Source organism: Arthrobotrys flagrans (genome assembly GCF_004000055.1).
Source record: "Arthrobotrys flagrans strain CBS H-5679 chromosome Unknown unitig_9, whole genome shotgun sequence".
In the NCBI taxonomy this organism is placed as follows: Eukaryota; Fungi; Ascomycota; class Orbiliomycetes; order Orbiliales; family Orbiliaceae; genus Arthrobotrys; species Arthrobotrys flagrans.
This window is the reverse complement of record NW_027137551.1, coordinates 3,358,413-3,379,710: the sequence shown is the minus strand read 5'-3', so window position 1 is coordinate 3,379,710 and position 21,298 is coordinate 3,358,413. Positions and strand designations below refer to the sequence as shown.

General features: G+C 46.7%; 10 protein-coding genes across 10 annotated transcripts; 7 read left to right on the top strand and 3 right to left on the bottom strand.

Annotated features, from left to right (window-relative positions):
* On the top strand, nucleotides 1-1,284 carry DFL_006350 (uncharacterized protein; the record flags this gene model as incomplete). Its single annotated transcript, XM_067635756.1, has 5 exons — nucleotides 1-39; nucleotides 123-141; nucleotides 259-389; nucleotides 444-1,056; nucleotides 1,115-1,284. The coding sequence occupies 5 exons, from the start codon at nucleotides 1-3 to the stop codon at nucleotides 1,282-1,284; spliced, it is 972 nt and encodes a 323-aa protein (XP_067490153.1).
* A 1,683-nt stretch (nucleotides 1,285-2,967) lies between these two features.
* DFL_006349 (uncharacterized protein) lies at nucleotides 2,968-3,387 on the top strand (the record flags this gene model as incomplete). Its single annotated transcript, XM_067635754.1, has 1 exon — nucleotides 2,968-3,387. The coding sequence occupies one exon, from the start codon at nucleotides 2,968-2,970 to the stop codon at nucleotides 3,385-3,387; it is 420 nt and encodes a 139-aa protein (XP_067490152.1).
* A 388-nt stretch (nucleotides 3,388-3,775) lies between these two features.
* DFL_006348 (uncharacterized protein) lies at nucleotides 3,776-4,290 on the top strand (the record flags this gene model as incomplete). Its single annotated transcript, XM_067635753.1, has 2 exons — nucleotides 3,776-4,153; nucleotides 4,219-4,290. The coding sequence occupies 2 exons, from the start codon at nucleotides 3,776-3,778 to the stop codon at nucleotides 4,288-4,290; spliced, it is 450 nt and encodes a 149-aa protein (XP_067490151.1).
* Nucleotides 4,291-6,242: 1,952 nt separating this feature from the next.
* DFL_006347 (uncharacterized protein) lies at nucleotides 6,243-8,095 on the top strand (the record flags this gene model as incomplete). Its single annotated transcript, XM_067635752.1, has 6 exons — nucleotides 6,243-6,367; nucleotides 6,447-6,532; nucleotides 6,594-6,948; nucleotides 7,008-7,236; nucleotides 7,306-7,465; nucleotides 7,530-8,095. The coding sequence occupies 6 exons, from the start codon at nucleotides 6,243-6,245 to the stop codon at nucleotides 8,093-8,095; spliced, it is 1,521 nt and encodes a 506-aa protein (XP_067490150.1).
* Nucleotides 8,096-8,799: 704 nt separating this feature from the next.
* Nucleotides 8,800-9,498, bottom strand: DFL_006346 (uncharacterized protein; the record flags this gene model as incomplete). Its single annotated transcript, XM_067635751.1, has 1 exon — nucleotides 8,800-9,498. One exon carries the CDS (start codon nucleotides 9,496-9,498, stop codon nucleotides 8,800-8,802), a length of 699 nt encoding a protein of 232 aa, XP_067490149.1.
* Nucleotides 9,499-9,660: 162 nt separating this feature from the next.
* Nucleotides 9,661-10,269, top strand: DFL_006345 (uncharacterized protein; the record flags this gene model as incomplete). The annotated part of the gene is made up of 5 exons (XM_067635750.1): nucleotides 9,661-9,685; nucleotides 9,751-9,889; nucleotides 9,972-10,005; nucleotides 10,075-10,083; nucleotides 10,147-10,269. 5 exons carry the CDS (start codon nucleotides 9,661-9,663, stop codon nucleotides 10,267-10,269), a joined length of 330 nt encoding a protein of 109 aa, XP_067490148.1.
* A 284-nt stretch (nucleotides 10,270-10,553) lies between these two features.
* On the bottom strand, nucleotides 10,554-11,728 carry DFL_006344 (uncharacterized protein; the record flags this gene model as incomplete). Its single annotated transcript, XM_067635749.1, has 4 exons — nucleotides 10,554-10,594; nucleotides 10,654-10,783; nucleotides 10,853-11,429; nucleotides 11,517-11,728. The coding sequence occupies 4 exons, from the start codon at nucleotides 11,726-11,728 to the stop codon at nucleotides 10,554-10,556; spliced, it is 960 nt and encodes a 319-aa protein (XP_067490147.1).
* A 3,145-nt stretch (nucleotides 11,729-14,873) lies between these two features.
* On the top strand, nucleotides 14,874-15,740 carry DFL_006343 (uncharacterized protein; the record flags this gene model as incomplete). The annotated part of the gene is made up of 1 exon (XM_067635748.1): nucleotides 14,874-15,740. One exon carries the CDS (start codon nucleotides 14,874-14,876, stop codon nucleotides 15,738-15,740), a length of 867 nt encoding a protein of 288 aa, XP_067490146.1.
* A 131-nt stretch (nucleotides 15,741-15,871) lies between these two features.
* On the bottom strand, nucleotides 15,872-18,166 carry DFL_006342 (uncharacterized protein; the record flags this gene model as incomplete). Its single annotated transcript, XM_067635747.1, has 5 exons — nucleotides 15,872-16,482; nucleotides 16,908-17,297; nucleotides 17,371-17,384; nucleotides 17,609-17,789; nucleotides 18,040-18,166. 5 exons carry the CDS (start codon nucleotides 18,164-18,166, stop codon nucleotides 15,872-15,874), a joined length of 1,323 nt encoding a protein of 440 aa, XP_067490145.1.
* A 573-nt stretch (nucleotides 18,167-18,739) lies between these two features.
* DFL_006341 (uncharacterized protein) lies at nucleotides 18,740-20,448 on the top strand (the record flags this gene model as incomplete). Its single annotated transcript, XM_067635746.1, has 2 exons — nucleotides 18,740-19,532; nucleotides 19,595-20,448. 2 exons carry the CDS (start codon nucleotides 18,740-18,742, stop codon nucleotides 20,446-20,448), a joined length of 1,647 nt encoding a protein of 548 aa, XP_067490144.1.
* Between the last annotated feature and the right edge of the window lie 850 nt (nucleotides 20,449-21,298).

Below are 21,298 nucleotides of genomic sequence, written 5' to 3'. Positions count from 1 at the left end.
ATGGTTTCTTCATTAGATCAACTTAAGGCCACTGGCACGGTAGGTTCCGGGCTACCCCGCCATGACGCTCCTGGTCGTAGCGTAGTCAACGGATGATTGCTGACCGCGATATTTTATTGTAGACTGTCGTCTGTGACTCCGGTATGCTATTACCCACTACTATTTACCCTCTCGATAGATCCGGAAGATTAGGAATTTAATACTAGTTCCTGTTCGGAGGGCTTCGGATTACTGACGTGGATATATTTTGACCGCCAGGCGACTTCGCTACCATTGAGAAGTACAAGCCACAGGATGCCACCACAAACCCATCCCTCATCTTGGCCGCTGCTAAGAAGCCCGAGTACGCCAAGTTGATTGATGCCGCCGTCGAATACGGCAAGCAGAACGTATGTTCCCCGTAGCCCACGCGTATTCCACGATATACTAAGCTTACTTTACAGGGCACCACCATCGACGAACAAGTGGATGCCTCCCTCGATCGTCTCCTCGTCGAATTCGGCAAAGAAATCCTCAAGATCGTCCCAGGTCGTGTCTCCACCGAAGTCGACGCCAGCTTCTCCTTCGACAAGCAAGCCTCCATCAACAAGGCCTTGACCATCATCAAGCTCTACGAGTCCGTTGGTATCTCCAAGGACCGTATCCTCATCAAGATCGCTAGTACCTGGGAGGGTATCCAAGCCGCAAGGGAATTGCAGGCTCAGGGTATCAATTGTAACTTGACATTGTTGTTTAGCTTGCCACAGGCTATTGCTGCTGCTGAAGCTGGCGCTTTCCTTATCTCTCCATTCGTTGGCAGAATCTTGGATTGGTTCAAGGCTGCTACAGGAAAAACTTACACTGGCGCTGAGGATCCCGGTGTCAAGAGCGTTCAGGGCATCTTCAACTACTACAAGAAGTACGGATATAACACCATTGTCATGGGCGCTAGCTTCAGAAATATCGGAGAGATCGTTGAATTGGCTGGTTGTGATTACTTGACAATCTCCCCCAGCTTGTTGGAGGAGCTTTACAACAGCGCAGACGCTGTTCCACAAAAGTTGAATGCTGCTGATGGTATGCTTATGAATTTTCTATAACTTTCAAAATTATATTTGCTAACAATGTCCTTTAGCCACCACCCTCGACATCGAGAAGAAGTCCTACCTCAACAACGAAGCCGCTTTCCGCTACGACTTCAACGAAGACCAAATGGCCGTTGAGAAGTTGAGCGACGGTATCAGGAAGTTCGCCGCCGATGCCGTTACCTTGAAGGGAATCTTGAAGAGCAAGTTGTCTGCTTAAATCTATGACACTATGTTGCCATCAAAACAGGAAGTGTAAAAACCAAAACAAGAAAACCCCAACGCCTTCGTTTTTTCTCACCTCTTTCTCTCGCATTGGAAAGCGTTTTTTCTTTTTAGTTGGTGGGCCTCTCTTTTGAACGATTTTGCAATTACCGGCCTTAACTTCTTGGGAAAACCGTTCTTTTTTTTTTTTTTTTTGACTACCTTATTTGGGATACGCTACGGTTGTACGGAATAGTTTACGTTACTTTCGTGGTTTTTTTTTTATTGCTATTATTTTCCTTTGCGAGGAAACAGGTTGAAAAGCGAATTGAAGATTTTTTTGGTAATCAGATTGAGGTTGTGGTATACGTATCCAGATGAGGTATTACGTAAGATGCTCAGATATTGGAGGTGATCTGTAGATGTAGATGGCTAGACTTTGCGTAGTCCGGGGACCTTCCTATTTGACTTTGCGAAGCATCTAGACTTAAGGCCAGCAAGATACTAAGTACTTACTCTTGTAGCCTCTACTCTCCGAGTATAATTGCGTCAAATACCCGATTTCGAGTGCAGGTACATCCAGGTCGGAGTGTTCGCAGTCGCCTTCAGTAGGAGCACTATTTATAATGTTTATTATATTTTGTAGGATTTGTTTAATTTCAGAGTCCCATACCCGAATCAACGAAGGGCTGTGTAGGAAATAGATGTCGACCCAAGGATTTGTTAACAGAAGAAGGGTCCCATGACTATAGCTTGGAAATCTTTGGGGTGCTGACGTTACTTTTATATTTCGATCAGTAATCTCGCCTTCGAGCCTGGGTACGTACTATATAGTGCCGAGACTGTGATGCATGCCATGGTCGTTCCGATAGCTTGCAGCATAGGTTGGGGCGCGAGCTAGTGTAAGATTCCCAGACTGGTATAAGATAGGTAGCCTCAGCAACACGGATCTCCATCTTTTATTTTCACTTTAGTGCCTCCAGCTTCATCAACTAGCAACTGGATCTTGGATCCATCACTACGCCAGTCCAACATCGCCGAAAGGCGGGAGATTGGAAAAATTGATACATCTCGATAAATAGAATAATATTCGACGCGTTAATTTTAACCTATATACCTTGGCAACGGCTTTTGAGGTGCAACACATCCGAAATAGGAAGTTTTCAACATCGCACACCTAAATGTGTTGTCGGAGACAGGATTTAACTCCCAGCCCTGGGAAGATGAGTACGAGTATGAGGAATCTGAGGACGATGGTGAAGACAGCGATCGTTATGACCATGGCCTGCCTTTTCGGATTAAGGCAGACGAAGAAGTTGACGATGCTAACTCCAACATCGGGGAGGCTGATGATGAAGGAAAAATCAAGGATCCGACTGGATTTGGTATCCAATAGTTGATCCTCAAACGTAACCACCGCTCAGTGAAAGATATTGCTGATATTATCAGCAAAAACTTCTATGAAGGGCAGCTATAGTAAGTTGAAAAAGATCTTAAGAGGGGAGAAACATACTAATAGACGTCGCAGGTCGGTTGTTCCTCCTTTTCCAACCCCAGATTGGTTCAATTTCTACATTGCTCCAAAATTACGGGACCTGTGCCGGGTGTACTATGGTGCGATGTAGTACCGAACTCTGATATCAAGGATCCAGAATCGACGGGAGCAATTAACGAGGCGTCGGCTCACACAATTTTGGACATGCTGCGGGCCGCAGAGGGCGGTACCCCCGAATTACGAATCGAAGACCTAGCGGTTACCTTTATGTATAATGCGCAAGTTAAACTTCTCGAAGAACTCGGTAAGACCCGCCTCAATCGCCTTGGTGGTATCAAGATTGGAACCGTGGACGGGTTTCAAGGCTCCGAGAGGGACTACGTAATTGTGGATCTCATGAGGTCTAACCCGCAGAGAAATCTCGGCTTTCTCAGCGATGAAAGGCGACTCAACGTTGCATTTTCTCGCGGAAGGAAGAAGACCATCATTGTTGGTGACCTCACCATGTATTCAGAAAGTGCTAAATTTGGCAACTTCGCCTTCTGCGAGCCCCTGTACCGTATCGCACTCTACTGTTCACGATACAGAACAGATCGTGTCAAACTAGCGTACAGTACCCTTTAAGGCAATCGTCGTACACCGTTTTAGCCGCTCCATTTTTACCTTCTTATCTTCATTTTCTTATAGGCTGTATAGCGACGAGGACCTGGGATAGCACTAGCGCCTGGGTTCGAGGCTAAGGCTGGTATGGCCCTAGTGTTATAGGTATATAATGTAGATTTTACATAAAATGCATAACGTTTATACACTGTGTAGTTATTTGCTGGTACGCTAAATGAAGACCAAAAATATGCGGTAGCTTAACCGTTCCCGGAGCATACTCTGCGACCTACACAGTAAAATATATTACAGGATCGATAGATTGTCAGTGTCATACTAGACTCTCAAGACCAGCCTCATTCATCCCCACGCCTAAATTAAGAGCCTACCCTATCTTACACAGCGAACGACAATGGATAGTTATCAGCACCGCCCCGCTAAGCCAGCGGAACCAGAATCCATACCAAAGGTCGAACTTCCGCCGCTTGACTTCAACCCGTCGTGCTTTGTATCCGAAGGGTGCCCGCCACCAATCAGACCGAGCCCTGGCGAACCAGGGTTCGCGCCACTTGTCGCAATGGAAGGTAGAATGTCTGACCTAGAGGATCGCATTGCTACCCTCGAAGCACTCAAGGACTTAAAGGAGAACGAGGGACAAATTGAAAATATTCAGGCCGTCATCGACGACCTACGACGAGACAGAACTACCGCAGAGTTTTATCGAGGAGGAAAGTCGATCCGTCTCGTCGATTTTGACCCTTCCAAGGGGCCAACCTGGGACGAAATTCCGGTATGTACTTCTAGCCCTGTCCGTACTGTGCGGTCTTGACTCTCCGCTGACCTGATTTTCATAAGAGGAACTCGCAACACGCTTCATGGGCGGCTCATCCCCGCGCAAATAATGGTAACCTAGTAGGATTCTCCTAGCCTCTCTTTGGCCTCTCTGCAGCTCTATATTTTGGTGTTTCCCGAGTTCTGTATGAATCCAGTTCTTATATTCCAGAAAGATTAATCTCGAGTTCCAACAGTCTCCATACCAAGCCTGGGCACCAGGACCACTTACAACATTGTTTGTTGCCACTCACAAGTCCTCGCTGCTATCAAATCTTCCAGCGCGACGTTGAAGACATGTTTGTTTGGTTATTAAATGTATTGCACTTTGTCTTGGCGGGGTGGAGGGGCCGCCATGTTGGGTTGTGGAAATTCATTAATAATTAAGTATTAGTAATTAGTATTAATATTAAGCCGGGGGTGAGGTGTAGGAGTGGTGTAACGGAGTCTCGAGGGAAACTGATATCGGGTTACGGATGGACATTTCTTTTGAAAGATTGTTTGGTTTGTGGCTAATTTTGGTACCTGGGAGTCATCGATTACTTTATTTAATTTAATTTATATAATTATCTCTTCTCGCCATGAGATCGGCGAGGGGTTGTAGATGCTATTTGCGGGTGTAGTCTTGTATTTATTAATGCATCTGCGAAGCATCGCTGTCTGGCTTGAAATTTTGTTGTAATTGTTGGAATTTGAGCCGAGAGATGGCAGGGATTATAGAATGCCGGCATTCTACAGAGCCTATCTTTCTTGTTTGAAGAATGTTGGGAACCGACAGATCTAGGCTTTGCCGTTCGGTATTCCTTTGAACTGTATTCGATAACTAGGAGAGAATCTTGGACAGACAGGTCTGCGGACCTGTACCCTCGACGATTCCCAACTCTTTCCCTAACCGATCCCAATTTCTACGATCCTGGGGTTTAACGATACCTATGCCTTAGCACCTCAAGTATGACAAACGGGCCTAGCCGTCTGTGGCAATAGCAGCCCTGTTCGAGACTACACAGAAGGATTCGAAACTTGCGTTAGCTAATTAGTTCGGTAACCCCTGTAATTACACAACCGGTCGCTGGCTGTGCGAGTTACATGCTATGTAACCTACAGCAGACTCGGCTTTTTTTTTTTTTTTTTTTTTTTTTTTTCGTTTTTCTTCGGGTGGTTCCTGAAGGGGGCGGTTTTAAATTAGGTTTAAATGGGGCCAGTTTTTCCCCAGAGAATAAAATAAATTTCCGGATTTCTGACCATCGCTTTTGAGAGATCTTGAGATTTTGGCATTCACTTTTTAGCTATCTGCGCAGAGACATTAGACATCGATTTGGACTAAAGAACTGATACATCGACAAGGAAAGCCTACGAAGCTTACCAATACACTTGGTTCCAGCGGTTTACCTCATTCGGCCACCATTCATACCGGAAAGCTTCCTTCGAAGGGACCCCTGAAAAAGGTTTTTCCAATTCCAACGGAAACCTTGTTCTTCTTTCAATCTGGTTCTGGGGATTGGGATATTAATAACTCCACAAACGTAACCAAGCTGCCTTATTACATACCTGACCTTACCATCATCCCATCATTCATCCCTAATTCTCGACACTCGTTTTTTTTTTCTCCACTTTTTGTTCTTCGCATTCGCCATATTCCGACATCTCTTATATAACAACGAAGACGACTTTACAATACTACCGTAAACCAGCGCGTAAGGAAGAGAGAGGACAGAGACACTCCCGTTTGTCGTCGGCACAAAGCTTAACCACGTTTTTACTGACAACAACTCATTCACCACCACGAGACTCCCTAGATTCAGAAGAAACCACGCTTCGGAATCATAAAAAGCTTAGAAGCAAACCTACAAAAAGGGTTGGAAAAGTTCCTCAAAGAATATAAATTAGTTCGGAGGGGCACACCAACCATCTTGGAGGATAAACGACCATAACGGCGTGCGTGGGCGTGTCCAGTGTCGTCCGACAGAAACTCACACCCCCGGGAAAACAAAAAAAAAAAAAAAAAAAAAAAAGAAAAACGGCCTTTTTAGGTCGATAGAACATCAGGAATGATGGCACAGTTATCTGCCGATTATGCTGCCATCCCGAGTAGTAGTAGCGATGTGGGATCTAGGCCCGTCAGTCGGGCGTCGAATATTAGCAGTACGCTAGGGAGTCGGAGTAACAGCCGGAGGTATTTACTCGCTGCGTTTCAGTCAAGTTGGTGGATATGGGAGAGCGAAAGGCTGACGTTGGTGTATACATTATGTTAGACCTGCTAGACGGCGGAAATCGATGAGTAATCCGCATAGGGGCGAGGCGTCGTTTGCGAGTTCGGTGATAAATTTGCTGAATACTAGTATGTTCATATCTTACAATTCTACTATTGGAAAGGACGAGGTGCTAATGAGTAACTACAGTTGTCGGTGCCGGAGTCCTAGCTATGCCCCTCGCGATGTCGAACATGGGAATGATGCTCGGTATATTCACCATCGTCTTCTCCGGCCTTGCTGCCGGTTTCGGTCTCTATCTCCAAACCCGATGTGCTCGATACGTAGACCGTGGGACGGCGAGTTTCTTCACATTAAGTCGGCTTACGTACCCCGGTGCGGCGGTGGTATTTGATGCAGCGATTGCGATCAAGTGTTTCGGGGTGGCGATTAGTTATTTGATTATCATTGGGGATTTGATGCCGCAGGTTGCGATTGGGCTTTGGGAGGGGGCTGATGAGATTTCGTATCTTATCGATCGCCATTTTTGGATCACGGGGTTTATGTAGGGGTTTGATTTCTTTTTGAGGGTTTGTGGGCGGGTTATGCTGACTGTGGGGATAGGCTTTTTATGATCCCGATATCTTTCCTGAGACGATTGGACTCGCTGAAGTATACGTCTTTTATTGCCTTGGTCTCGATTGGATATCTCGTCATCATTGTTCTGGCGCATTTCCTCAAGGGGGATACGATTGACCAGCGTGGAGAGATTAGATATGTTCACTGGGCGGGCTCGGTGGCGTTCTTTTCGAGTTTCCCGATTATGGTGTTTGCGTATACATGTCATCAGAACGTAAGTTGCATATCTTGATATTAAGTATTATTCGGAGCTATGGAATTAACCAAAGCGGGTGGAATGCAGATGTTTTCGATCTTGAACGAAATCCAGAATAATTCGAGGAAACAAACCACCGGAGTGGTATTCGCTTCCATCGGTATCGCAGCTAGCATCTACGTTCTCGTCGCCATCACCGGATACATCTCCTTCGGCGATGTTGTCGGCGGGAACATCATTGCCATGTGTACGTCTCCACCCTCTTATACCCCTTAAACCACTCAAACTAATATAAGTTAATATATATACAGACAAAGAATCCATCGCCTCAACAATCGGCCGCGCCGCCATAGTGGTCCTGGTCATGTTCTCCTACCCCCTCCAAATCCACCCTTGCCGCGCCTCAATCAACAACATCCTAAAATGGCGACCCTCGCGCGGCACCCTCCCCGTCTCGGCGCGAAACGTTGCCCCAGCACACGACCCCATGTCCGACCTCCGATTCGCAATCATCACCACCGTCCTAATCGTCACCACCTACGCCACCGCCATGACGGTAAACAGTTTAGAAAGGGTACTGGCCTACGTTGGATCAACGGGGTCGACTTCTATTTCGTTTATCCTTCCCGGATTGTTTTATTGGAGGATTGCGAGGCCGGGGCCGGGGGCGAATAAGATCAATCATGTGGGGGATGGGAGTGATGATGAGAGCGATGAGGATGATGAGGATGGGATGCTGTTGCCGCCTGGGGTTGAGAGGGAGAGTGTGAGGGTTAGACGGTGGTTGAGGAGGGGGGCGGCGACGTTGATGGGGTATGGGTTTGTGGTTATGGCGATTTGTTTGACGATGAATATTTTTTTTAGTGCGGCGGGGTAGATTTCTTTATAGATGGTAGATGGGTGGGATATATTGGAAAGGTTAGATGGTGAGGCCATTCAGCATGCATATTTTACTACTACGACTATACTACTACTACTACTACTACTACACCCGCGATTGCGACTTCGTTTCTTTGCTTTCCCTGTTTTGTTCATACTAACACCTTTTAAACCATGAATGCTTTTTTAGCAGGAGTTTCTTTCTTTCTTTCTTTCTTTCTTTCTTTCTTCTTTCCTTCTTTCAAGTTTCTTTGGCGGTCTTTGCGATCGTTTTGCTCTTTGCGAGCATGCAACCCCCGTCCTTTTCTTTTATATTATTGTGTATTATACATTTTATTGGGTTTTACTTTTCTGGCACGAGGGAAAGAAAGATTGATAATGCAAAATGTTAATGACCTCTCATTTGATCATTCTTCTCTTCATCTCTTCTTAGGTGGTCGTACATCGGCCGATGTATGATCGTATGTTAGATATGGCGTTAGTGGCCATATTCGAATAACATCCAGTGGTCCAGCAAGATGCCATGTAGACGGGAAGGATGGCTGGTGGCAATTGCATGTTCCGGTACCAGCCGGCCTGATAGCAAGGCTCTGAAGATATATGGTCGTTCTGTATCGTCTAATATATGACGTCCAAAATAATCACCACCATAGTATTCTTCTTATTCTTCATCTTCCTCCTCCGATACCTCCCTCTCACAATTCACCCCTCCTCCTCCCCACTTCCACTCCCACTCTCATTCCCATCACCCTTCATCTCCACCTCCCTCCTCCTAACCACCCTATCGCACTTCCCAACCCTCTCATCCCACTCCGCAAAACACTCGTTAACACCCTCCACACCGACCTCATACCACCTTTCCAGCACCTTCAAACTCCTCCTCCTCAATTCCGCCATCTCCCTCCCCTGAACCTCCTGCATAACCACCAACTTGTCAATCCTGGGTTGTAACTCGATAAGCTTTATCGAAACATCCACCTCAGGGACCGAAATATCCCGCAAAGACACCAATTGCGATGTAACACCCTGTACCTGTGGAGCTGCCGAAAGCACTATACTGGCCTTCTCCTCAACGGTTAACCCACCGGACGGAGGTGATTGAGAGGAAGGTAAGATGTCGATAAAGATCTCGGGGTATAAAGCGTGGAGGGAGAGAAGGTCGTGGACGGGTTTGGAGTGGTTTGCCAGACGGGCTAATGCGGCTTCGAGGGCGGAGAGACGGGCGCGGATGGAGTGGTCCCTGTGGTTGATTTTGGCGGCGTGGAGGGAGAGAGGGGTTGAGGTGTTTTGGGGGTTGAGGAGGGAGGTGCCGACCAATGCGTGCTCGATGCGGGAGAGGCGGAGGGAAAGGGAGGAGAGGGTTTGGAGGGCGAGGGATTCGGGGGTTTGGAGGGATTGCATTTTCGAGACTGCCTCAATCGGTGGTGGTGATAGCTTCAAGCTGCAATTCGGACAGCTCGGGAAGTGGTCTGATGTTTGTGTTGGAAGTTTAGCATGATAGCCGCTTCGACGCCATTTTGGACTTTCAACTTCTTCTAAACTCCAAACTGAACAACTCCGACAATGCCGTCCTCCTGCAAAGAACTTTGTATGTCCTCTCCACCTCCGTCAATTAACCATTACCCCTACTGATAAATGTGTATTTATGTGTAGACAACGCCGTAGTCGAGTGTCTCCGCGAGTCCGACTGCGTCAAAAACGGCTACTCGCCCGCAGAATGCATCCGGATGCCGTTGAAGAAGGAGTTACCCGTGCAGTGTCAGAACCTGCTGCATGCTTACGGAGAATGCAAGTTGAGTTTTAATTACTACTACTCGGGCTGGGGCCTTTAAGAGTCGATGGGGGGAGTGGGAAGTGCTGACGGTTTTGGGTAGGAGACGGAATATCGATATGAGGTATCGGTTTAGGGTATGTTTTTATATTCTGCTGATGCGGATGTTGATAGGGGGTATGATGCTAATCGGTTTTATTCGATAGGGGAATAATGTAAGCCCGGTCTTACCGACGATATGATGTTCTAAAGGTCGGTCGGATGTTAATGATGTACAGCCTCTCGGAACCGCCCAAGAACTACACCAAAGCCAGGAAAGCGTACCACAGCTATACGGTGGAAGACCGGCATTACCGCCCATGCCGGGAACGGATGGAAACGACGATCAGAAGAAAGAATAAATTCTTACCTTCTAGCGAAGGGGGATGTTATTTTAGCAGGGGTTTGGCCATATGGGCGTTCTCGTAAGTATACTTGATCCGCAGGATTGGTGATATAAGAAGCTAATGACTACGAAGGAATATAGCTTTTGATCAAAAATTATGTATTATATATACTTATCACAAGACGCTCGTGCTTCGAATGCGAGAATGTACATATCTGCAGCTGTACGAATTACCAATTTTTTCGGTTTCCTACGCTCAAGATATCTAGATCTATCCAACTTTTTCCTTCTACGGCACATCTAGATTACGGTATACCCACCGTCGATTCTAAGATCGGCACCTATAATACGGTCGTTAGTTTTTCGAAGATGTTGCGGGAAAGGTTTAAACGATACTTACCAGTCACATAGCTACTCGCATCGCTCGCCAAATACACCACCGCCCCCATCAAATCCACCGGATTCCCCATTCTACCCGCCGGGATCCTTGATACCCAATTATTATACAACTCCGGTTGCTCATCAATAATCTTACTCCCAACACCAACATTAGCCAAAAAAGACACTCCGATATTCAAGATCAACGGAATGTCCCTTACCTTCTTCGTCAAAGCGGTCATCATATACCCCGGACTGATACAATTAACCCTGATCCCATGTCCCGCCCACTCAATCGCAAAACTCGCGGCTAACTGCCTAACCGCCGCCTTGCTAGCATTATACGGCGCCTGGGGCTGCGGAACATTTACAGCGGATCCACTCATACTCCCCACCATAATTATACTCCCCCCTTTCTTCTCAGTTCTAATCCACTCTTTAGCAACCTCAACAGCACATATATAAGTTCCATCTACGTTAACCCCCCATAACTTCTGCATTCTATCGTGTGGGTATTCTTCCGCTTTGAAGTTTTCGGTGAAGCCCGCGGAGGTCACTAGGACGTCTATTCCCGAAGGGTGGGATGCTAGGATCGATCGGAAGGTTGTGGAGACGGAGGTGGGGTTTGAGACGTCGCAGGTGTGGGCCGTTACTTTGGGAGGTGGGGAGGTTGGGTTGGAGGAGGTGTAAGTTGAGACGAGGGTTTCGGCGGATTTTTGGGCTTCAAGGCCGTTGAGGTCGACGATTGCGACGTTGGCGCCGGATTCGATGAAGGCTTGGGACATCACGTAGCCTAGTCTATTACCGTACCATAATTCCAAGTTAACTATTACAAATTTTACGGATATGGATTATATAGTTTTGGGGAAGGGAGGGAAAGAATACCCTCTAGCCCCACCGGTGACCACACACGTCTTCCCCTCCAGGCTGAAAATTGGGAGTGTACGTTTATGATGCGTGGATACCTGCGCCGGGGCATCCTCGGGAACCCGTGCGGGATGACGATGTGTGATACCTGGATCGATACGGGTGGCCGCTCCTGCGACGTCGCTGGGGGGTGCGGAGGATGTCGAGGAGGGTGTGATTAGGTCTGACATTTTGGATGGAGAGGTGGTTGCGTATGTAAATGCTATTAATATTGGGACAGTAGGAGTATGAGGGGGATTGGTATATTTGTAGGATACGGGGAGGGTTACTGGGGAGGGGAGACGGGGTTTTATGAGGGAGCTTAAGCGGCGTGGGAGAGAAGTTCGAATTTGAGCTAATGACATTGAGATTTACGGTGCAACGGTCAGAAAGGAGCTTAAGAAGCGGGGAGTGGCCGTCGGATTTGGGGAAATGATCTGATATTGGATCTGGGGATTCTAGTTTCTTATTCTTCCTATTTCTCTTCAATTTGAGATAATCGGTTGGGATATTATGGAGTTTGTTAAGCTTCTAAAACGATATACAAAGGTTTCCGGCACGAGGGTCTGGAGCTCTTTTAATAATTACTGGCGAGCTGCCGATGTTATTCCGCAGATAAGAAAGATCAATTGATCACACCGGTGTGCGTGCACGATCTCCCCGCAGTTACTCCGGTGAGGAAATGAACTGCAGGCGCGGAGTCGTGCCGGTACAGAATATGGCGTCGACAATCGTGAATCGTTACTTTAAATTTTGTGGAGAAAAAGTGGGCTCGAGACGAGACCATGGATGGCTGTCTGCCACCGGATAAATAAGGTGTGCCTTTACGCGAGGATTGTAGTCAACGCTGAAAATGCAACAAAGTTGTGAGGCTCGGGTCTACCAACGAGTAGTCGGTGATGGAGTATGGATTGGATATCTAGCTAAGTTCTATACGAGTCCAATCAAGACTTTGCTTGTACCAAGAAGCTCACTCGGTAAAAGCCTAAAAACATTCCTCACTTGAGTTTGGAACCAGGCCGAGTTAGGATCATGAGACCATCGGCGTTGGTTAGGACGCCGGAGCCGGTGGCTGATATTGTCGTTATGTTTTATTTCCTTTTGTTTGTTTATATTTTGGATTGAGAGTTATGAAGACTCCGAGGGAAATTTCAAAAGTGATTAAGTATATATGATAGTATAAATATTAAAGCAAAATCGAATCTTAGAATACTTAAGTTACTAAGGATTTATCCTCCGGAGAATTGATCAATTGAACAAGCACACGAGAAGACTCTGCGATCTGCCTTCTTATCCTCAAAGGAAACCAGGAACTTCTGCCAAAAGAAAAGTCGAATTAATGGCATACATGCAAGTAACTGAAATTTCCCAAAGATATCTATATTCTACCGCCGTAATAGCTGGTTCCTATCCAGTCCGTTTGAAACTCGGCTGATATGCGCGATACTTTGGATTTAAAATTATTCAACCTCTCGATCAGGAGGAAGAAATGGGCTAGTCGATAAGGGTGTTTGGATCGAGAGGGTATCAGCCATAACGTATATAACTAATCGTATAGGAGTTATCAAGGATCCTCAGCCTGGTACTATAGTCTAAGGGTACTTTATTTTGCGATATATTTCTATAAATATAACGAGTCGCTTTATGTCCATGTAAATCTATGTAGTCCGCATGCCTCCCTAGAAGAAACGAGATCGGTCTGAGAAACCACTCGGAAGCTATACAACTCCCCAAGGGATATATATTGTAATTTCGCAGCTGATGAATTAATTTGAGGTTAAAGGATATATATCGCATTGCAATACGAAAACCCAGAATGTTGATATGCATAAACCTACAGTCTGCGAGGTCACTTTTAGGGCTCTATTCGATCAATATATATAGCGCTACAGCTTTCGACTGTGTTTCAATTTACAATTGATATGCTGATACAGCATTTGACCCTCAGATTATTTTGTTTGCATTTTCCTGTATCTATGTAGCTCCTTTTAAATATATAAGCCGAAACCGACCGTTCATTCGCCGTCCCCAAATCAGATGATTTAATTAAAATATCGATCCCGTCATAAATTGGTTGATAACACCGAATCAGTACCAAAACCGACTGCCGAGAATCTCATCGCTTCGTAGGTTAAAGCGGGGCTTCGTTTTTGAAGGAACGCGCCCATTAAGTAACTACCGATGTTCTCCGGGCTCCAGGCTAACATTCTCGTCTCAGTACACCTCGAACGAAAGTTTCACGCTATCAGCGGGTGTGGCGTCGACGTTTCTTGCATTTCACATCCCACCGACTGTGGATATTCATGTGTGGGCGGAAATGGGCTCCGCGCCATGGCTCTCGAATCCTCGCGTCTCCACTGATACATCGTTAACAGGCACTGAGGCCAAATGAAGATTTAATAATTCCCATTTAGGGATCGGTGAACATCTGAGGAAGGAAGTATTTTCGGGCATGAATTTTTGATATGTATTGCACATTTAATTGGCGAGTTGGAGCGATTCCGTGAACACGTACATCCTACGGCACTTGTTTTCCGCCTTGGCGCCTGCGCCCGTGAGCACAGGCTTACCGATGAACTTGGCACGTAATCCACATTTATATCGGACCAAATCGCATGTTATCAAGTACTTAATTTACCCGCCTTTTTCGCTCCTGTAGTGGCTGCATTACTCTCAAGCTAAAAGCTCGTGCGCGCGCGTTGTCGTGTGGTATTCCAGCAGCTCATAAGCAGCTTATGTTTGAAGTACTAAACGGGAAAAATGTATTGCTCATCTAACGCAGATTAGCCCATGCACATGTCAGCCTTTACGAAATCAAACATAGATTATTACTATTAGGCTGATTAATGCTTGGCCAAGGTCGGCGCCAACCGGCGGAAAGCATGGTTACTCAGCGGGAAGCCATAGTCTCGTAACCTAGGCTGGAAGCCAATAAAACCCAAGACTTGGGCCATTCTGCTAGGCGTTTTATATGTAATGTCTTCTAAAAAATGGATCTTTGATTGGACCGGCAATTGAGGTATGATTACAGCCACCTTTGTGATTGTGTTACCAAGGAATAAGCTTAAGGGATGATCTCAGGGATCCTAGCCTCTTGGGAGTGAAGATATAAAGACTGCGGGATACCCACATACTACGCATGTGCGCTTTGATAACATCATTAGCTTACCTTTGCGATTCAAATCCGAAATCAGATAGAAATCGATATTAAAGATATCACCATCGAATTACCACAACATCAATATTAATCGATATTAGTAGCGTCGAGATACAGATATACATACCAAAGGCCTACTGGACGCTAGATTCCCTTATCGAAAAAGGGACCCCTCGAAAATGTCATTCTCTTCATTCTTTTCAAAACTCGAGCAAAAAGCATCCGGATCCTCCTCCCACCCGCAACCTCAACAATACCCCCCACCAGACCCACAATATGATGCCTACCCCCAATCCCAGCCCCCCTTCCAATCCTACCAAGGCCCCGCCTACAACCAAAACCAGTTTCCCAATGGAGGAAACCAACCCGCTCCCTCAAATTATTATAACCAGCCCACCTACAACCCCACACAGTACACACCGTCCCCATCTTATGCAGCACAACAACAGCATCAACAACAGCAACATCACAGACCAGCCACAAAATCACTTTTGCTCTCATACTCATCCGTTGGAACAGCAACCTCTGCCAAAGACCCCGACACGAACCAACAGCTCTACATAGCAACATATCCAAAATACGACGGTTGGACCGGAAAACCCAAGTCTGGACTCGACCGGGAACTCCACGTCGGTGACAAAAAAGGACAAATCCTTGGCGGATGGAAGAACTCCGAGATAACGGGAAAACCGAGTATGTGCATTGGTGAACCCAAGAACGGCGCACAGTTTCAGAAATTGAAGAGTTCGAGTATTGGGACTAAAATGGGGTTTGTGAGTCCGCATAATGGGAGGGAATATGGATGGGGAAAGGGCGATGAGAAGTTTGCGTTTAGATTGGTGGACGTGGAGAGCGGAGAGGTGGTTGCGACGTTCGATCCGGATAAGTCGAGTTCGAGTATGAGTAAACTTGGGAAATTGGAGATGCAGCTTATAGGCGGAGAAGATTGGATTGCGGCGGTATTGATAACCATTGTGATTTTGGTCGACAAAAAGGCAGGTGATGAGATTGGCAAAAAAGTACTGAAGGCGGTTCTTAGTGGCTAATTAAATAGAAATCGATTGGTTGATGAATCGTGTATTTTACCTGCATTGTTTGGGAGTTGGCATGTCGAAGTGATATTAGAGTAAGCTTGTTCATCTCTCGTAAACTGGCAAATCGAATAGACATATGACGGTTATGGACTCGGAGCCTCATCGTTTTCATCGGTTTTTGTGTCCTGAAAATCAATTTCAATGTATTCGCGTGCATTTACGTCCTCATACATCGACGGGATAATCTTAGCAACCCGAACTCGGAACCGCTTGAGTGGCTTGTCATCATCCGGCAGCGACCTCAACTTCGGTAGGTTCTGAAACTTCTCAAAGTATGCCTCCAGGAACACACCGACTGTCTTAATTTTAGAAAGTTTGAGAGTCCTGCCGTCGCTGGCTAGACGGCTTGAATACCGGCTGTTGTAAATATGGCTGCGTCTGGCCTCGAGACTATGCCCACGTATGCTAAATACCGCACACACTGAATAAACGAGGGGTTGTGGGTTCTCTGTGTTAGGAACGAAGATGGGGTAATGGGCTGCTATGCGAAGATGTTCCGTATTCGACAGCACCAGGGGGTCATCCGGATCTGGCTTCGAGTAAATTCTTCCAGAATCGAGAGCTGGGGGGTAACGGGAATGATCAAGCCTTCCGCGAACGTAACCGGTGAAATCAAGCAAGGCAGAGTGGATAAGGAACGGGCATTCCGATGGAGACGGTGGGACAAAGACTCCAGGGACCACCGAACGGTCGTCTATATGGCACCGTATATCTGCTTTTTAGTATCCTCCATGTCTCTCTCTTCCAGAGTTTGCAAACTGCTCGCAAAGTTGAGTATTGGAAATAATCGGCGAGTTCAAGAATGAGAAACTCTATTTCGACTGGAAGAAGTTTTTTAATCGGGTGGGTTAATGTGGAAAGGGTTGGAGTACTTTTCTCCAAGACATAACCGACTTGGAGAGGCTCGCGTGAGGTCGGATTATCAAGCCTTCGAGCGACCCATTCGAAATTCGTTATTTCAGAAAACAATGATTCCGTATATGCAAGTGGTTTTTGGGGCACTTTTAATTTAAACGTCAGCGAGCCAGGTAGGATAGTGTATACATGAGCTTCTAGCCTCTCGATAAGGAACTATCGAGGTCGATAGTTCACAATCAAAGCGATGGAACGGAGTCTGACCGGGCAGATATAATGGCAGTTTGATCGTAGGAAAGAGATACCCCCACTCTTTCAGTCTCCAATCATCCCAGATCACCGCCGTTTTATCAATAAGAGGAGTCCGGGTGCTGCAGTCGTTCCACCAATCGCGATCGCCCTTCCCAACCACGAGCTCGTCTCTACATATCTGAATAAACGGCGGGTATGTACCTTCGAATTGATTCGGCCTTCGAGTTCCTCTAATGAAAGAACGAGGGTTCACATATCCATTCACGACGTTGTTGGCAAAATTCGCCCTCTGTTCTTCTAACGAGGATTCGAACAAAAATTTCCACAGTCCTTGAGGCCCAAGAGCTGCTACCATGTACCATTCCGCATTATAAACATGTGAAATCAGGCTTGATGGGGGGTCTGGATATAAATAGACACGGTGTTAACAATCGGCTATTGGTGAATCGAATCATGGATTGGAAGGTTAAAATACCATCCGGTAAGACCCTATTTTGATCGTTGATATGACCGGCCTGGTTACACTACCTATGAAGCCTAGAAGTGATTGGTGGGTGATAGTAAGATCCAAGTAATTAAGAGTCTCGACAATCGTATACATTTTCGAGCTCGGCCCTCGTCAGAGATTCCATCGTTCGTGCTCAGGATCGACGATATTAAACTGGCAAAAAATAAGACAGAGAAAGAGTTGATAAAGGGCCTTTGCAACTCACGTGATTTCAGAATTCGTAGGTGGAACGAAACTGGTAGTTTTAAATTGGTGGTCGAATCGATCCTGTAGTTGGAGGTCTAGGAACTTCTCCGACCATTTCAGGATATACTTATGGGTTTCCTCCAATTCGGATGCTGGAACTTCGGGAATTCGAACTGATTTCACGTGGGTGAGTTTGCTCACTGGACATATTGTTTAGTTAGTTCAGCTGCCCGAACAGCTGGTACATCGTTGCGGAAGATAGAAAGGCCGAATGATTTGGATATATAGATATAAAACCGGCAAAATATTTCGCATTCTGCAAGGGATTCGTCAAAGAGGACTTTTGAGCCTGCTTGCCTGGACTCGGACGCCATTTCGTAGTGCCTGTTCTCAGGTTGCCCTACTACCAGTTCCGGTACTGGTACAGTCTGATACGAGTTTGAAGGCAACGTAAAGAGCTATTGCTCCGTAGTTTCACCCCGAATCTCGAAGCTGTCAGCCGGAATGCATAGAAGCTAAGGCCTGCGAGGCCTGGAATCAAGTAATCTAATCTAATCGGTGTTAGTGTTGCCTCCATAGCAGCCAATAACAGGAGAGAACAGGGAACGCGTACACAAACGAACACGCTAAAAGTTGCTATGATGTCGGGCGATGTGATGGAAAACAAATTGCAATTTGGAGGGGAACCGAGAGGGACATTGTCATCATCATCGCTCGCTCCCCTGAATATTCCTGTCGAACTGGGATTTGGCACCGTCTACCATCGTCCATATCGTTCGGCATAAGTCATTGCATGAGAGACCTATATCCTCCCTCGAGAATCATCCCCTGTCGTTATTTTTTGCCCTTGGTCATCCGGGCCTTCGAGAAGCTGGGTGCTGTTTCAAGCAGCCAGAGTGAGTAATTCGGTGCAGGATCTGCTGTGCCGCCGGTGTTTATTTTTGGCCATCCTTCACCACCCAACATCGCCACCGACGCCTACCCAGCGCTATCTGGAAAACAAAGAAATACCCATTTAAAGCCAATTCGGTACCTATTCATCGACAAGTACAAAGAAACAAAAGCAGAAAAAAAGCACGAAAGTCAAGAAATTCGTTGGAAGCTTAGCTGCTGACCCTGCGAGCTGAGGAGAGCAGGTGCAGTCATTACAATGACGGGAAAGGTTGTTTCTCGGCCCTTCGAGGCGGCCTCATATCCACTCTTTGAAGATGGCCAAGAGGATTCCCTCTACACAGACCCTCATCGAGACTCCATCAGAGCAGCATCATCATCATCATCATCATCTTCTCCTCACAAATCACAGCAATCGTACCCTCCAAGCGGTCAATTTTCACCTCCTAGCTCCGGTCCTTTCTCTGATAAGGAAAACGCTCCAGAACCTCCGCGACAACGTGGCAGCAATACTTCACCTCTTGTCAAGAAAGAGAAGGGATTGATTGCTAAACCTGCCCGTTCGGCTCCATACACAATTGCACGCGAATCAATGTCTCCGAGGAGGTCGAAACCGTCGGCTTCGTCAAAGCCGTTGACTGAAAGATCAAACGTTACTGATGTTAGTAAAAGGTCAGCGTCGAGACCGTCGCTACGAGCGACATCGGATGCTTCGTCTATAACATTATCCAGACCACCTTCCGTTGTTCCAGAATCACCGGCTGCTGAAGATGGAGAAGAAGAAGAAGCAGAGGGAGAAGAAGAAAACGACGAGGAAGAAGAGGAGGAGGAAGAGGAGGAAGCACCTGAGCCCACACAACAATCCAGGGTCTCCGAGACTCCAGCACCTTCCGGGCCGTCTAGACGAACACCTGCTCCGTCCCAAATTCCGACCGCCTCGCAATTTCCGAGTTCTCAGAGACCTGGCTCTCAATTCTATGATCCCAATCAGTCTATGGCCGAACGACGTAAGGTTAAAGGGGCATATAATACGCTCCAGCAGGACTTGGCTGGTATGTAGCCAATACGTTTACTGAGGAAGCTCGATTTACTAACCTCTGCTGTTTACTACTAGATAACAAGAATACACTCGTGCAACCAGGCAATGTGGGCCTCCTCGAGTACATCGAAAAAACCAATGAGCTCTTCAGTAATGTCAAACAGACATCTGATGCAATGGTCGATGGCAAGGTCCAAGTTGAAATCGGAAGAATTGCTGCCGAAAAGGCCAAAAGAGTGGGAAACAGTAGCACAAACACCGGTCTTGACGTTGATGAGTTTATCGCGAAATGCATCCAATTCATGGCAAAGTCGAAACCAGGCGATGCAGGCGATGGACACGATTGGGCCTATCTCGGTCGTGAGGTCGCCACGCCATCTATGAGAACAGCAAAGACCTCGGACTTCATGTACGGACCTCTGGGAGTCCAGAAACGCCAGAGGTTGGTCAAAGAACGGAAAAAGGCAGTCCGTCGCCGCCCTGAGGAGTTCATCCGTCCCATCGACCTAGACGAAAAACAAATCGCTCAGAACGAGAACAGTACGACAAAAAATGTCGTTGATATTCATACTTGTCTTCGCGATTACTTGGACACGGTTGATGAAAAGATTGTTGGCTACTTCGAGTTCGTCATTAACCCGGAGAGTTACGGTCAGACTATCGAAAATATGTTCTATTTGGCTTTCTTGGTAAAGGAGGGGAAAGTGGCCATCTTAGAGAGTGAAGATGACATGTTATATCTGGCTGCTTCAGACCCGGCAACTTCCAAAGAAATCAAAGAGGAAGGGATTGTTAAAAAGCAGCTTGTGATGCCGATGGAAAAGCACATTTGGAGAGAGCTTATTGAGGTATTCGATATCCGGACGAGCATGATTCCAACGAGACCGAAGGAAGTTGAGGCTATCAATGCCAGCGGGTGGTATTCTTAGGTGGCCGCGATCGAAGGGCATGTTTCCTATTTCTTTTCGCGTCAGGAGTAGTGGCGTTTTTGTCCCTCTAGAGAGCTCATAGGGGATGTAAATGGAGCGCTGGTGGATATTTGCTATGGTCGGATACATTCTTACTACTTCACCGGTTCTTCCTTTCTTCATCATTTCTCTCTGCACTTTTCCGAGCCCCGTTTTCTTTACACATTGCCGTCCAAAAGTCATGTGGTTTTTTCCCCCTCTTCAACGGCGTTCGCGAAGCTGCTTTCCGGCGTTCGAGAGGCTCTGCTCTTGCATGTATACTACTTCTTTTCATTCTAGAACTTCTAGGCCTTCCATCGTCGATGCCATTGTTTCCTATGATGGTGTCTAATGCGTTTTACCCTGCATGCTGCGCAACCGATTGAATACAGGCTGGATCCATTCGATTACGGCTTAAGTTAAGACCCTGGACCTGTTTTGTGAACTGGTAACCAGACACAAACAACCGATATCGATAGAGCTCCCAGCCAACCAGATAAATCGCAAATTGTATTTCCGAAAAGGCTAAGAGGAGCTTGACTTGTTGCCAACGAGCTGGCTTTATCGCTCGCCAATCAGAGTGCCAACGTGAAACAGCTCCAAGATCCACTTTTCCAGGCATCTCAGGGCTCTCTCCGAGGTCAGGCCTGTCCACTTTCTGGAACCGTGGCCCCGTGCGCCCGAAGCGGAATTGCCAAAAAAAAAAAAAAAAAAAAAGCACCAGCGCATGCACACACTGCAATTCCGACTTTAAACCGTCGACGGGCGCATCTGTATGTGATAGAAGCCTGCATATTCGACAGGACTGCAACATACATTTTGGCGTTTCGCA